Here is a 14,946-nt window from a genome sequence, read left to right on the forward strand (position 1 = left end):
GAAAGTGATTTATAAGCACAGCAGAAATCAAAACAAACAGCCATGCTTGGAAAACGAGGATCCACATGTGTAAATAAACGGGAACTACAGCTCAAAGGCAGTCACACACTTGTCATTCTTGTTTCTTCCTCTCATGACATGGAAAGGCAGGTAGAAAGATCTCTTGAAGGTTGCTCCGAAGCCCGTGGGAGTGAATGTTCCGGTGGACTTGGGGCTCTGCTGACGGAGGCCAGGCCACAAGGGGACAACGCTGGCACCAGGCCCAGTCACCTCTGTACCACTCGTTAGTAGTCTGGTTGGTGGCCGCCAGATACAGGACAAAGCACAGGTAGCCACCCAGGAGGAAGCTCAGGACCACGACAAAGCCCAGCATGAAGATAATCCGTGGAAAAGTCAGGAACAGGTACTAGGGGCAGAGAAAAGGTAGTGCTTTAGGCAGCTGGACTGTGACATCCATGAGAGTGAACACTGGCCAACCCTGGGCCTGCCACAGCCACCAGCGCTGCTTCCTCAGCCCACCTACCTGTGTCCAAATGTGACAAACTGAACATAAACAGCACTGAGAAGCAGCCCAGAATAATCCCAGTACATACAAGAGTTTCCTGTGGGATGAATGAAGTGTTCACACTGAAGGAAAAGGGAAAGTTTACTTAGGAAATGTGCTATTCCAGTTAGCTATTTATAAAATAAATGCAGACTTCATTCATCAAAATAAAATCCAGATGGACAAAAGAGATCAATGTCTTTCTTAAAACAATACAACCCCAAAAATAGATGTACATTGATTTTATCAGCCCCTCTTCCAAAGTTTTTTTCCTTTTCTTAATAAATAGAAACAGGGGACCGGCGCAATGGCTCACGCCTATAATCCCAGCATTTTGGGAGGCCAAGGCGGGCAGATCACTTGAGGTCAGGAGTTTGACACCAGCCTGGCCAACATGGTAAAACCCTTCTCTACTAAAAATACAAAAGTTAGCCGTGTGTGGTGGCACATGCCTGTAATCCCAGCTACTCAAGAGGCTGAGGCAGAAGAATTGCTTGAACCCGGGCGGTGAAGGTTACAATGAACTGAGATTGTGCGACTGCACTCCAGCCTAGGCGAAAGAGCGAGACTCCATCTAAAAATAAAAATAAAAATAAAAAAATCAATAGAAACTGGGTCTTGCTATGTTGCCCAGGCTGCTTTCAAACTCCTGGCCTTGAGTGATCCTCCTGCCTTGACCTCTCAAATTGTTGGGATTACAGGCGTGAGCCACTGTGCCTGGCCAAGAAACAAGTTAACTGTCCATCCGTCAGGAAGGGTAAACTCTGGGATGGTCACACAATGGGAAAACGAGGAGCCATGAAAAATGATGTCAATTTCTATGTACTGATTGTGAAAAGATTTAATATATTGACTAATGAGAAAGGCAAGATGTAAGGATTACACTGTCATCTTGTTTGGGTAAAAACAAAACTGACTCCGTAAATGGTATATGACCATAGGAACTGCGCTGCTTAAAGTTTTGTAAGTTATTTTTGTAATAAGCAAAATGAAGAATTTAGAAAGTTTAATATTTTTGAAAGTCACAAGAAAAGAGAACATTTAACAAAACTCCTGATGGAGGAGACTTTCTTGTTGAAGTTACAAAGAAAAGAAATTTGATGAGAAAGAATGTCTGAACTTTTCTATACCAAAAAACCCCAAAAAACCCAAAACCCCATTCCCAAGATCCAAAAGATCCACAAACAAAAAACCAGTATAACAAAAGATTAACTGTCATTATTATATAAAGACCTCAAATCAAAAGTTATTCCGGGACAGTCATGGTGGCTCACACCTGTAATCCCAGCACTTCGGGAGGCCAAGGTGGGAGCATTTGAGCCCAGGAGTTCCAGGTCATAGTGAGCTGTGATGGTACCACTGCACTCCAGCCTAGGTGACAGAGTGAGACTCTGTCTCAAAAAAAAAAAAAAAAAAAGTTACCATATGACCCAGCAGTGCCACTTCTAGGTGGAATGTACCCAAGAGAAATATAAACATAAAACATAAAAACATAAACATAAAACAGGTTTTATAAACATAAAAACATATGTCCACACAAAAAACTTGTACATGAATGTTCACAGCAGTATTACTCAAAAATAGCCAAAAAGTGAAAACACCAAAATGTCCATCAACTGATGAACAAATAATTAAAATTCAGTCTATCCATACAACGGAATACTACTCAGCCATAAAAAAGAATGAAGTAAGGCCGGGCACGGGGGCTCATGCCTGTAATCCCAGCACTTTGGGAGGCCGAGGTGGGTGGATCACTTGAGGTCAGGAGTTCAAGAGCAGCCTGGCCAACATGGTAAAACCCCTTCTCTGCTAAAATTACAAAAATTAGCCAGGCGTGGTGGCTTATGCCTGTAATCCCACCTACACGGGAGACTGAGGCAGGAGAATTGCTTGAACCTGAGAGGCAGAGGTTGCAGTGAGCCAAGATCACACCATTGCACTCCAGCCTGGGCAACAAGAGCAAGACTCCATCCCAAATAAACAAAAGGAATGAAGTAGATTCGTGCTACATGAATTAACCCTGAAAACCTTGTGCCGCAAGAAAGAAGCCAGTGGAAAAGACCATATATTGCATGATTCCATTTATATGAAGTGTCCAGAAAAGGCCTAACCCGAAAGACAGAAAGTAGATTAGTGATTACCTGGGTCTGGGGGAGGAGGGAATGGGGAGTGTTTCCTTTTGGGGATGATGAAATGTTCTGAAATTAGATAGTAGTGAGGGCTGAACAAGTCTGTGAATATACTTATACCACTGTGGGATACTTTAAAGGGTGAATTTTATGATATGTGAATTTTTTTTTTGGAGATGGAGTTTCGCTCTTTCGCTCTTGTTGCCCAGGCTGGAGTGTAATGGTGCGATCTTGGCTCACTGCAACCTCCGCCTCCCAGGTTCAAGTGATTCTCCTGCCTCGGCCTCCCGAGTAGCTGGGACTACAGATGCTGGCCACCATGCCTGGCTAACTTTTTTGTATGTTTAGTAGAGACGAGGTTTCACCACATTGGCCAGGCTGGTCTTGAACTCCTGACCTCAGGTGATCCACCCACCTTGGTCTCCCAAAGTGCTGGGATTACAGCTGTGAGCCACCATGCCTGGCTCAATATGTGAATTTTATATCAGTTTAGAAAAAGGAAAAACTTCACGTTTGTTTGTTAGTTTCTGAGACAGGGTCTTGCTCTGTCACCCAGGCTGGAGTGCAGTGGTGCAATCTCGGCTCACTGCAACCTCTCCCTCCCGGGTTCAAGCAATTTTTGTGCCTCAGCCTCCCAAGTAGCTGGAACAATGGGCATGTGCCACCACACCCAGCTAATTTTTTTGTATTTTAGTAGAGATGGGGTTTCACCATGTTGCCCAGGCTGGTCTCAAGCTCCTGAGCTCAGGCAGTCTGCTTGTCTTAGCTTCTCAAAGTGCTAGGATTACAGGCATGAGCCACTGCACCCAGCCCCGGCTCATTTTTGTATTTTTTGTAGAGACAAGGTCTCTACAGGAGACCAGTTATTCAATCATCAGTTGATGGACATTTGGGTGTTGCCCAGGCTGGTCCTGAACTCCTAGCCTCATGCGATCCTCCCACCTCGGCCTCCAAAAGTGCTGGGATTACAGGCGTGAGCCACCACACCCCACCTAACTTCATGCTTTTACTGGAAAAATAAATGTCTTTTTTGCGATTCTGAAACTTGAAGTCAGAAACCTACAGCATAATTACCTGAATAAGAAAGACCGTGTCCATAACATGGAGGTGTCCAAGGTCATCAATGTAAGTCTCCTGGTATAGATCTGACATCACCACCAAGTGGACCAGAAAAGTGGTGCTCACAATGGCGACGGTGGCAGCCGAGGCCGTCAAGGTCAAGAGGTAGATGAGGAAGTACCTGATGTTCCAGGCCCCGATGCAGTTGTTCACCCAAACACAGTGATGGTCGAAACGGTGCACACACCAGTTACACACACCTGCACAGAAACAAGGAGGCACGTGCTGGGATGGTGCTTGATGAGACAAGGACACCACATACCTGCTGAGATTTTCACAATCTGTCCACTGGATGTGTCATCAGAGGAAAATAGCAGCTGCTTAGTTCCAAACTAAGCTTTTGGAACTGTGGTGTCCAGTACAGGAGCAACCAGGCAAATGTGGGTATTGAGCACTTGCAATCTGACTACAAGACAAATCTGAGGTGGTGGCGGCATGCACCCATGGTCCCAGCTACTCGGAGGCTAGGCAGGAGGATCACTTGAGCACAGGAGGTCAACGCTGCAGTGAGCTATGATCACGCCACAGCACTCCAGCCTGGGTAACGGAGTGAGACCCTATCTCAAAAAACAAACCAAAAAACGGAGAGGACATTTTGTCAATATTGACAAATTTACAGTTGTCTTTTTACTACAATAATCCTTTGAATTCAGTGTGAATATGGAGGCAACACAAGAGTTAGTTAATTTACTTGACTTGGATAGACATAGTTTTAAAACTGGTGTTCCTGCTTTAAAGTCAATTCTTCTGATTAAGATGAATCATTATGTCAATGTAGACATGGATGGTGAAGGAAAATTATTTTTTTGGTACCAAATTCAGATATTGGAAAACTTTTAAGAATATCTGGATATAGCTTGCACATGTGAGCCTACTTTTTCAACTGTACATTTTATTAAATCTAAATACACAAGTATTTCCACATGAAAATTTAGTGTCCAAATCAAGATGTGCTGTAAATGTAAGATACACACCAGAGTTCAAAGGCTTAGTATGAAAAAAAGAATATAAACTATCTCATGAAGAATTTTTTACATTGATTACATGTTAAAATGATATTTTACATATGTAGGTTAAATAACATCCTGATTAAAACTGTCTCCAAGCACAGCCACATTTTGAAAAACATTTTTAAAAACTTTCTATTCATGGCCTTTTTTTTTTTTTTCTGAGACAGGGTCTTGCTCTGTTGCTGAGGCTGGAGTGCAGTGGTTTAATCATAGCTTACTGCAGCCTCGATCTCCTGGGCTCAAGTGATCCTCCCGCCTCAGCCTCCTGAGTAGCCAGGACTACAACTTTTGTATTTTTTGTAGAGGTGGGGTTTCCCCATGGTGCCCAAGCTGGTCTTGAACTCCTAGGCTCAAGAGATCTGCCTGCCTCCCAAAGTACTGGAATTCCTGGCATGAACCACTGCGCCCAGCCACATTCTATTTTTGTTAGACAGCACTGGTCTAGAATCTTGGGCCCTCCCCAGAAGACTAGGCTTTGTAGGACTGAAATCTGCAAACACAACATCTGCAGAAACAACTTGTGGGGAGCATGTCCTGCCACGTGGCGAGGGAAGGGCTATTATGCCCAGAGATGAGGACTGTCTACTACACAGGAACACAAGACCTGACCCTCATTCATCTGAAAGAAACCATTATCTCAACTCTACAAGTAGTGGCCACACCATATCTGGGGGTGAACTGGCTCTGCTTTCGGATTCAGGAAACATTCCCTCACAGACGAAGCCCACACATGTGCTGTTGGAGGTGCCGCTGGAGTCACGAGAGCCACACTCACTGCAGTGCTTGGATCGAGCTGGTTTCCTTAAATCACAAGTAGAGCACCTCACATTCTTTGGAAACATCACTTCATCAAATTCATAAACATGAAGAAATAATAATTCATTTGCTTTTGTTACAATGCCTGGGAAAAGTAAGGACATATGTCAGTTTCGTGCAATACGGTGGACTGGATGGTCACAAAACCCGTCCTGATAAAACACAACTGAAACTGCTATCTTTAATATCGTAAGTAATTCTTTTTTTTTTTTGAGACAGAGTCTTACTTTGTCATCCAGGCTGGAATGCAGTGGCATGATCTTGGCTCACTGCAACCTCTGCCTCTCAGGTTCAGGTGATTCTCCCACGTAAGCCTCCTGAGTAGTAGCTGGGATTACAGGGGTGCTAATGCACGCCTGGCTAATTTTTGTATTTTTTTTGTTAATACAGATGGGGTTTCACCATTTTGGCCAGGCTGGTCTGGAACTCCGGACCTCAGGTGATCCTCCCACCTAGGCCTCCCAGAGAGGCTGAGATTACAGGTGTGAGCCACCGCGCCCAGCCACGCAATTCATTTTTAATAACAGCTTTATTGAGATATAACACACAAATCTAATTCACTCATTTAAAGTGTACAATTCTGCCAGTGCGGTGGCTCACGCCTGTAATCTCAGCACTTTGGGAGGCTGAGGCGGGTGGATCACGAGGTCAGGAGTTCGAGACCAGCCTGGACAACATGGTGAAACCCCATCTCTACTAAAAATACAAAAATCAGCTGGGTGTGCTGGCGCACGCCTGTAGTCCTAGCTACTCGGGAGTCTGAGGCAAGAGAATCCCTCGAACCCGGGAGGCGGAGGTTGCAGCGAGCTGAGATCGCCTCACTGCACTGCAGCCTGGGCAACAAAGCGTGACTCCATCTTAAAAAACAAAAAAAGGAACAGTACCATACCGATCACATGCTCTATATATGACAAAATGAAGTGAAAGCATTAAAAAGATAAACTAAAAATTTTAAGTGGTTTTAAACAACCCATGGGTTGAAGAAGAAAAAAATTAGAAAACACTCAAAACTGAAAGATAATGAAAATGCTACACATCAAATCTTTTACAAAGTCCTCAGGGGGGGCCTCTCCTTGTTTGCAGCACTATTAGTAAGACAGTGGAGCTGTCACCATGCTGTATGCTAAGAGCCTCAACTTACCAGGATTGGTTACACAAGTCAGGGTGAAAGAAAACAGGTTTACAACTAGCAGCAGATAGGGCAGAAGAAGGTAATACAAGGAGAACTCCAGCTCCTGACAGTAGCCAAATACTTCCCAGGTGTACTCAGTATAAACCATCCCTTGCAAGACCAGGTGCAGGACAATGAAGGTGTGGTTTCTGAAAGAAAACAGGCATGGCTTGTTCATGGGGGTTTCTTCTTGAAGAAATTGTATGATACTAAAGAAAGTAACCAATGGCCAACCACTTCCTTTGGGCTTGAGATAATAGTAAGAATTACATAGAAAACTATGTGAAACATTCTGCATGTATTTAACAGAAATTCCCAATCTGTAAATATCGCTTTTTAAAAGTAGGCAAGTTAAAACCTCCATCTCAAAAGGCAGATTAACTATGAGTAGAGGCTCCCAACTCAGGACTCGTGATTCTTTCCGGCCTTCTTTCCCTCACCATGCTGGAAACCACAAGGAGCTTCCTGAAGCTAGAGATCTCAACAATTAATAATCAAAGCAGAAAAGAGGAGAATATTTAAACTCTGAAACAGAAATACCTTGTATGGAAAAGGTAATGAAGCAATCCATGCACGGCTCTCTGAAGACATTCTGGAATTATACAGGAAAATATCTGAAACAAAAGGAAAGAGAAAGACTCAATTTCATTTCTCACTTCCTCCACTCCCAAACAAATCAGACACTCCACATACAGCTGCCAATCTGGGTGACAGTAAGTTTTGTTTCCCTATAAGGGTAAAGAAGTGATTTAGCAGAGAATAAAGAGGGGAATTCTTTCTACTAGTCTTTCCTTTCACGCCAACTCCATTTCTAGTCTGATTCTGACGAAGGCACCTGTCAGTGTCTTCAGGGAAAGAGAGGTGAGCAGAGGGGATGGGTCGGGGAATGTCAATGTGAAGGCCGCTCCTTCCCCAGCCTGGGTTCAATCCCAGGTTCCAGCATCCACACCCAGATCACTGGGCATTGGCCCAGGTCCCTCCCAAGTCAATGCCTTCCCATAGGCTGCTTGCCCCGTTTTACTCACTTTGATCCCTGAAGGAGGGGGGCCAGCCAATGCTGAGCTTTCTGCTCATACATCCCCCAGAGTCACCCGTTAAGCCCCCCAGGTGGACCCTGCTCACATCCATGCCCAATCACAGGCATCTAATCCAGAGGAAAACAGCAACCTCTTCTCTCAAAGCACCACCGCAAGAGGACTTTCAGCAGGAACACAAAACCCACACAGATAGAGGCTGTGGAATATCCCACAACTGCCATCAACGAAATAAATCCATTAATGATGTTAAGTGGCATCTTTTTTGTTGTTGTTGAGACAGGGTCTCACTCTGTAGTCCAGGCTGGAGTGCAGTGGCGTGATCATAGCTCACGGCAACTTCAGACTCCTGGCTCAAGGGATCCTCCTGCCTCAGCTTCCTGAGTAGCGGGATTACAGGTGTGAGGCACTGCACCCGGCCTGGCATCTCTTTTTTGTCCTGTAGCAAAACCTGTGAGTCTCTTAGACTAGCACAGTATTCGAATTCCAGTGCCATCCAAGGATCATCCTTACCTGTGCTCCTCCCCTGGCCAGGCCTTTCAAGCTATGGGTTTTCGAGCAGACGCAGATAAGAACAAGACCCATCAGCACCGAAGCCAGGTAGAACAAGAAGAGGACCAGAAAGTCCATCCTGCAGCTACAAAGGAACAGAAAGAGTGTGACTATCTGCTACTGAAAGGTTTCTTCCATGGCACACATTCTCAGACATCAACTCCCAAATGGCTACCAAAACAGAATTCATCTAGACTTTAATGACATCTCAAAGCAAAAAGCAGAAAGACAAACAGAACAGAATTCACCAATTCTTAGGCACACATAACAGAGGCCTGCTCCCTCTCAGTGGGGCCTCCAAAATGGTCCTGAGCTCCCTCCATCAAGATAAAAATTCTGGGCCAGGTGCAGTGGCTCATGCCTGTAATCCCAGCACTCTGGGAAGCAGAGGTGGGTGGATCGCTTGAGCTCAGGAGTTCGAGACCAGCCTGGGCAACATAGTGAGACCCTGTCTCAATTTAATAAAATAAAAAATAAAAAATAAAAAAAGAAAGATAAACTTTTTTTTTTTTTTTTTTGAGACAGAGTTTCGCTCTTGTTGCCCAGGTTGCAGTGCGGTGGCACGATCTTGGCTCACTGCAACCTCCGCCTCCCGGGTTCAAGCAATTCTCCTGCCTCAGCCTCCTGAGTAGCTGGGATTACAGGCATGCACCCCATGCCTGGCTAATTTTTGTATTTTTAGTAGAGACGAGGTTTCATCATGTTGGCCAGGCTGGTCTCGAACTCTTGAACTCAGGTGATCCACCTGCCTCGGCCTCCCAAAGTGCTGGGATTACAGGCGTGAGCCACTGCACTGGCCCAAGATAAAAACTTTGAATCTAACACCCTAACACTGTGGCCTGCCTTTGAAGCATCTCCAACTTGCAAATCCAAAATAAACCAAGAAAGAAAATGCATCCTCCTTCCTTGCCCCCAGGCATGAGTCATTCTTTTACTTCCTTAAATATTCACAAAGATACAAGATGTGTCCCCAAAGAATCTGCTGACAATGCCTTGAGAACAAGCATCTCCTAGAGGCAGTCAGGAGCCCTGCACCCAGAATCAGGCATCCTGTCCTAAGAAGCATCCCTCCAGGACACTGGCCACAACCATCAGGAATTACCCTCTGGAACCAGAGTCAACACACAGGCCTGCGTTAAAATACTGGATACTGGGGCCGAACATGGTGGCTCACGCCTGTAATCCCAACACTTTGGCATGTCGAGGCAGGCGGATCACGAGGTCAGGAGTTCGAGACCAGCCTGGCCAACATGGTGTAATCCCCATCTATACTAAAAACACAAAAATTAACCGGGCGTGGTGGCACATGCCTGTAATCCCAGCTACTCAGGCGGTGGAGGCAGGAGAATCTCTTGAACCCAGGAAGCGGAGGTTGCAGTGAGCCGAGATCGCGCCACTGCACTCCAGCCTGGGCAACAGAGCGAGACTCCGTTTCAAAAAAAAAAAGAAAGACACTGGATACTGGAACTCTTTTCCATAGTGTAGTGGTTTAAAAAAAAAAAGAGAAAGAAAAAAAAAGGTACTGGAATTGGCCGGCCATAGTGGCTCGTGCCTGTACTCCCAGCACTTTGGAAGGCTGAGATGGGAGGATCACTTGAACCCAGAAGTTCAAGACCAGCCTGGGCAACAAAGCGAGACCCCCATCTCTACAAAAAATACAAAAATTAGCCAGGTGTGGTTGCGCATGCCTGCGGAGGCTGAGGCGGGAGGATTGCTTGAGCACAGGAGTTCAAGCCTGGGCGACAGCATGAGGCTCTGTCTCAAAAACAAACAAAAAAAGATACCGGAACTGGTCACTTTTGACCTTAGCAGATAAGATTCTGGGCTGTAATGCCAAGTGAGATAACCAAAGAAGAAGCTACTCATGACATGATAGGTGAGAGTAAACAAACAGCAGCAATTCTCACGGGGTGATTCAGGGTGCCCAGCCTACATTTCTCTTGGTTGGGTAATTTTCAGCCGGCAGCTCTGGCATTCCTCTTCCCAACATTCACAGATAATTCAAACAGCAGCTCCTCTTGGGCAGCAGTGTGTGCTGGCATGACCAGTAGCTGCCGGACATGGTTCTTCCAGGAGCCTAGATCTGGCTGCAGAGACAGATCCATTCAACACCCACATAATAAGACAAGAGTTGCAGTCAAAGGCAGAATACCTGTGAAAAAGGATTTGGAAGTAGGGGATTTTCAGCACCCCCAGCATGAATGGGTAAGACTTTGGGAGAAATGGCCCAGACTAAGTTGCTTAGGCCTGCTCCCAAATCTTTGGGAGGCCCAGGCAGGAGGATAGCTTGAGGTTAAGAGTTCGAGACCAGCCTGCGCAACATAGTGAGATCACTGTCTCTACATAAAAATTTAAAAATCAGTGGGGCGTGGTGGCCCGCGCCTGTGGTCCCAGCTACTTGGGAGGCTGAGGTGGAAGGATGGCTTGAGCCCAGGAGGTCGAGGCTGCAGTGAGCTGTGATTATGCCACTGCCCTCCAGCCTGGGCCACAGAGCTGGACCCCATCTCTAAAAACAATAAAATAGGCCGGGCGCGGTGGCTCACGCCTATAATCCCAGCACTTTGGGAGGCCGAGGCGGGTGGAACACCTGAGGTCAGGAGTTCGAGACCAGCCTGACCAACATGGTGAAATCCGTCTCTACTAAATACAAAAAAAATTAGCTGGGCGTGATGGCGCATGCCTGTAATCCCAGCTACTCGGGAGGCTGAGGCAGAATTGCTCGAATCCGGGAGGCGGAGGGTGCGATAAGCCGAGATCGCGCCACTGCACTCCAGCCTGGGAAACAAGAGCGAAACCCCGTCTCAAAATACAATAATAATAAAGACTTTGTGAGAAACAGCTAGTTGGGAAGAAATAAGCCAAGTCGGTAGCCTTGGGTCTTTCCCCGCCACTCCCCATTAGGGCCTCCCGAAGCCACCCCCATCCAAGGCACCTCCTGGGCGGGCCTGGCCGGAGATTTCCCGGGGGGCTGGAGCCCTGGTAGTGGGACGTGGAGTGCAGCAGGCTCGGAGGGGACACCGGGGCCGCCCCGGACTCGGGCGAGGTGGGGTGGGACGGCGGCCCCACACACAAGCGGAAAGGGAGGGTCAGAGGAGGAGACTGACGGTCCTGGGACAGCCCAAGCTTCCCACAGCCCCGCGAAGGCGGCCTTACCGCCAGCCGCTGGGCTCCGGCGCCTCCCGGGCGCGATACGAGACTTCCTGCGGGCTCGTGACATCAGCGCGGCGCCCCTGAGGGGCTGACTTCCGGCGGAAGTGTGCGAGGGCCGCCGCGGGTTGCGGGGCTGGAGTAACGGTGACCTCCCCGGCGCCCTCGCAGCCAGCCTGGCACCTCCGTGGCCGGGTGTAACCGCTGGGAAGTGCGATTTTATTTTATTTTATTTTATGTATTACCTATTTTCTTATTTACTTATGTATTCGTTCATTCATTCAGAAACAGCGTCTCTCTGTCGCCCAAGCTGGAGTGCAATGGCGCTATCGTAGCTCACTACAACCTCCAACTCCTGGGCTCAAGCAATGCCTCCTGCCTCAGCCTCCCAAGTAGCTGGGACCACAGGTGCATGCCACCACACCCGCCTAATTTTTTTTTTTTTTTTTTTTTTTTTTTTTTTTGTAGAGACGGGTGTCTCACTATGTTGCCCAAGCTGATCTCGAACTCCCGGGCTCAAGTGGTCCTCCCACCTCGGCCTCCCAGAGTGTTGAGATTACAGGCGTGAGTCCCTGCACTGGGCTGGAAGTGGGATTTTAGAGCAGTATTGCCAGGAGACTTACAGGAGGACCGACCTGGGCCTGGTGGGGGCGATCATGCTGGGGCTGTGACAGGGACTAAGCTGCCCTGCGGCCTGCAGAGAGCCCAGTCATGTCCCTGCTCAGAGCCCAGCAGGGGGATCCAGGTGGCCCAGGGCAGTCACACTTAGGGGGCTCTCAGACTATGTCTGTGTGGTGGACAGAGTTTGCTTTCAGCCACCCACACTGTTGAAATCTAGCAGAACAGTTCCAGCATCTTCCGTTGCAGAAGCGGGCAGAAAGCACAATGTGTACCCATCAGTCAGATTCCGCTCCATGTGTGTCCTTGCTCCTGATGACAAGGACATCTTGCTCTGTACAGCCCTAAATATCCTCGGGGCAGTAACAAATACTTGACCACAAACGTTGAGGATAAAAGGGAAGGCTGTTTGATGCTAGGCAGGCTTGGGGTAACAAGAGCTGCTTCCAAACATAGCCCTGAGAAGGCCCTGTGGGGTGTCCTTTGCTCTGACCATCTCTGAATCAGCTGAGGCCAGGGTCTATTCCTGATGCCTCTGAAGACCTGAGCCAGGCCTGTCTTCCTTTGAGGGGAAATGTCTGATCTCCAAACACTGGCCTTAAAGCTCTTCTCTTTTCCTGTCTCTTTGCTACCTATGTCAGCTTCTTGATGCTTTTTCTTTTCCTTTTTATGAAACTCCTTACCAACAGGATGCCTTCTCCTGTGTACATTGTATCCAAGGTCTTCATAAATTTATGGACCCAGAATTGAAAAACCAAGGCTCATACCTATAATTCCAGCACTTCAGGAGGCCGAGGTGGGAGGATCGCTTGAGCCCAGGAGTTTGGGAACAGTCTGGGCAACATATGGAGACCTTGTCTCTACAAAAAATTTAAAATTAGCCGGGTGTGCTGACATGCACATGTGGTCCCAGCTACTTAGGAAGCTGAGGTGGGAGGATTGTTTGAGCCCAGGAGGTCAAGGCTGCAGTGCGTTAGGATCACACCACTGCATTCCAGCCTGGACCACAAAACAAGACCCTGGTTCAGAAAAAAAAAAAAAAAAAATATTAATCTCTCAGCACTTGGTCAGTTCCTGAAACCTAGGCATGTTTGATTTTTTGCCTCTTCTTTAAAACGTCCAAGCGCAAACCTTGACACCTGCATTTTATAAATAGCGTAGGAGAAAACACACTATTTAAGCTTAAAACCAAAAATTTAATTCAAGTGTGATCAAAAGGATTGCATTGCTTGTGATGCATGGAGCAAAGAATTCCTCTTTGGAGTGTTGCTAAACGCTCCCGTCAGCTCCTGAAACTGGACCTGCAGTATCAGTTTTTTACCTGCTGTGAGATCAGTTGACAGGATCAACCAGCTTTACACCACGATCTCTTGTCCCCAAGGGAATGATGGATGCTATACTTTGGAAATGGGATACAGGACTTCGTACCTATGCTTGCAAAAGGCATATCACACATGATGCTTGTTTACAATCAGTGATTTATTGACCATGAGGAATTTTGCCATGGAGAAATTAAGAAGAAGGAAAGGAACATAAAAGTATTTTTGAACCGTGCATGGTGGCTTATACCGGTAATCCCAACACTTTGGGAGGCTGAGGAGGGCTGATCCCTTGAGACCAGGAGTTTAAGACAAGGCTGAGCAACCTAGTGAGACCTCACCGCTACAAAAAAGTTTTAAATTAGCTAGGTGTGGTGGTGTACACCTGTAGTCTCAGCTACCTGGGGAGGCTGAGGCAGGATAAGGCAGGAGGATTGCTTGAGTCCAGGAATTTGAGACTGCAGTGAACCATGATTGTGCCACTGTATTTCAGCTTGGACAGTAGAGCAAGACCCTGTCTCAAAAAAAAAAAAAAAAAAAAAGGAAAAAAAAAGGACTGGATCTGTATTGGCTTGCTGTTATATCAGTAGCAACTATTTTAGCACCTAGCTCATAGTAGACGCCCAATAAAAATGTATCAACTGAATGAATGAAAGAAAATGATAACTTATATCAGAAGGAAATCTACATCCTTGATATCACTCAAAAAAAATTCTGTGGCCAGTAGGTGGGGCCACAGTTGTCACTATTAGCTGGCTTGGAGCATAATGTATGGGTGCCCAGTTGACACCCAAATTTCCACTTTGCCTTTGCTACTGTAATTGCTGCCCCGTGCCTTTTTTTTTTTCTCTTTCTTTTTTTTGAGACAGTCTCGCTCTGTTGCCCAGGCTGGAGTGCAGTGGCGGGATCTCAGCTCACTGCAACCTCTGCCTCCTGGGTTCAAGTGATTCTCCTGCCTCAGCCTCCCGAGTATCTGAGACTGCAGGCATGCACCACCACACTCAGCTAATTTTTGTATTTTTAGTAAAGACGGGGTTTCGTCGTGTTGGCCAGACTAGCCTTGAACCCCTGACCTCAGGTGATCCACCTGCCTCAGCTTCCCAAAGTGCTGAGATTACAGGTGTGAGCCACCACACCCAGCCCTCAAAGTAGATTAAACAACAAAAGAGACATCTTGATCCCTGCCATTGGAATGTCCAGAAATGATGCTGGCTTCAGGAATGACTGGAACCCGCAGCTCAATGGCATGATCAAGAACCAATGTTCTTTTTATCCCTCACTCTGATGGAAGATCAGCTTCATCTGAAGACCAGCCTTCCTCCTGATGATGGGATGGCCACCAGCCATAGCTGGGGCTTCATGCGTCCACACCCACATCCAGTGAAGGGAGAGTGGGGAGGTCTCCCTCCAGGCCCAAGTAGGAGTCCTGACATTCAGTGTGATTAAGCTGGCTTGGGTCATAGACTCACCCCTGAACCATGATGCCA

General features: G+C 46.9%; 1 protein-coding gene across 28 annotated transcripts; it reads right to left on the bottom strand.

The window, feature by feature from the left end:
* Window positions 1-46: 46 nt before the first annotated feature.
* On the bottom strand, window positions 47-11,622 carry ZDHHC4 (zDHHC palmitoyltransferase 4). Of its 28 annotated transcripts, none has more exons than XM_055346545.2 (9): window positions 11,529-11,618; window positions 10,309-10,462; window positions 8,337-8,460; window positions 7,330-7,403; window positions 6,760-6,938; window positions 5,578-5,703; window positions 3,748-3,992; window positions 1,821-1,935; window positions 47-406 (listed from the first exon to the last, which is right to left on the bottom strand). In XM_055346545.2, exons 3-9 carry the CDS (start codon window positions 8,451-8,453, stop codon window positions 285-287), a joined length of 978 nt encoding a protein of 325 aa, XP_055202520.1. In that variant the 5' UTR covers window positions 8,454-8,460; window positions 10,309-10,462; window positions 11,529-11,618; the 3' UTR covers window positions 47-284. The 28 variants fall into 28 exon arrangements, with proteins under 28 accessions (XP_055202520.1, XP_055202519.1, XP_055202518.1 ...); XM_055346544.2 differs by having other exon boundaries at window positions 10,283-10,462; XM_055346543.1 differs by having other exon boundaries at window positions 10,309-10,527; window positions 11,529-11,612.
* Window positions 11,623-14,946: the final 3,324 nt, after the last annotated feature.

This window comes from Gorilla gorilla, chromosome 6 (assembly GCF_029281585.2).
Source record: "Gorilla gorilla gorilla isolate KB3781 chromosome 6, NHGRI_mGorGor1-v2.1_pri, whole genome shotgun sequence".
NCBI classification, from domain to species: Eukaryota; Metazoa; Chordata; class Mammalia; order Primates; family Hominidae; genus Gorilla; species Gorilla gorilla.

Bases quoted from the DNA above. Each gene is read 5' to 3' on its own strand.
- ZDHHC4 (XM_031013125.3), bottom strand. From the start codon at position 8,453: ATGGACTTTCTGGTCCTCTTCTTGTTCTACCTGGCTTCGGTGCTGATG. The intron at 6,939-7,329 runs GTATTTCTGTTT...GTTTTCTTTCAG, and splicing joins CATTACCTTTTCCATACAAG to AAACCACACCTTCATTGTCC. The intron at 5,704-6,759 runs GTAAGTTGAGGC...TACTTTTCCCAG, and splicing joins GACTTGTGTAACCAATCCTG to GCATTGTAACAAAAGCAAAT.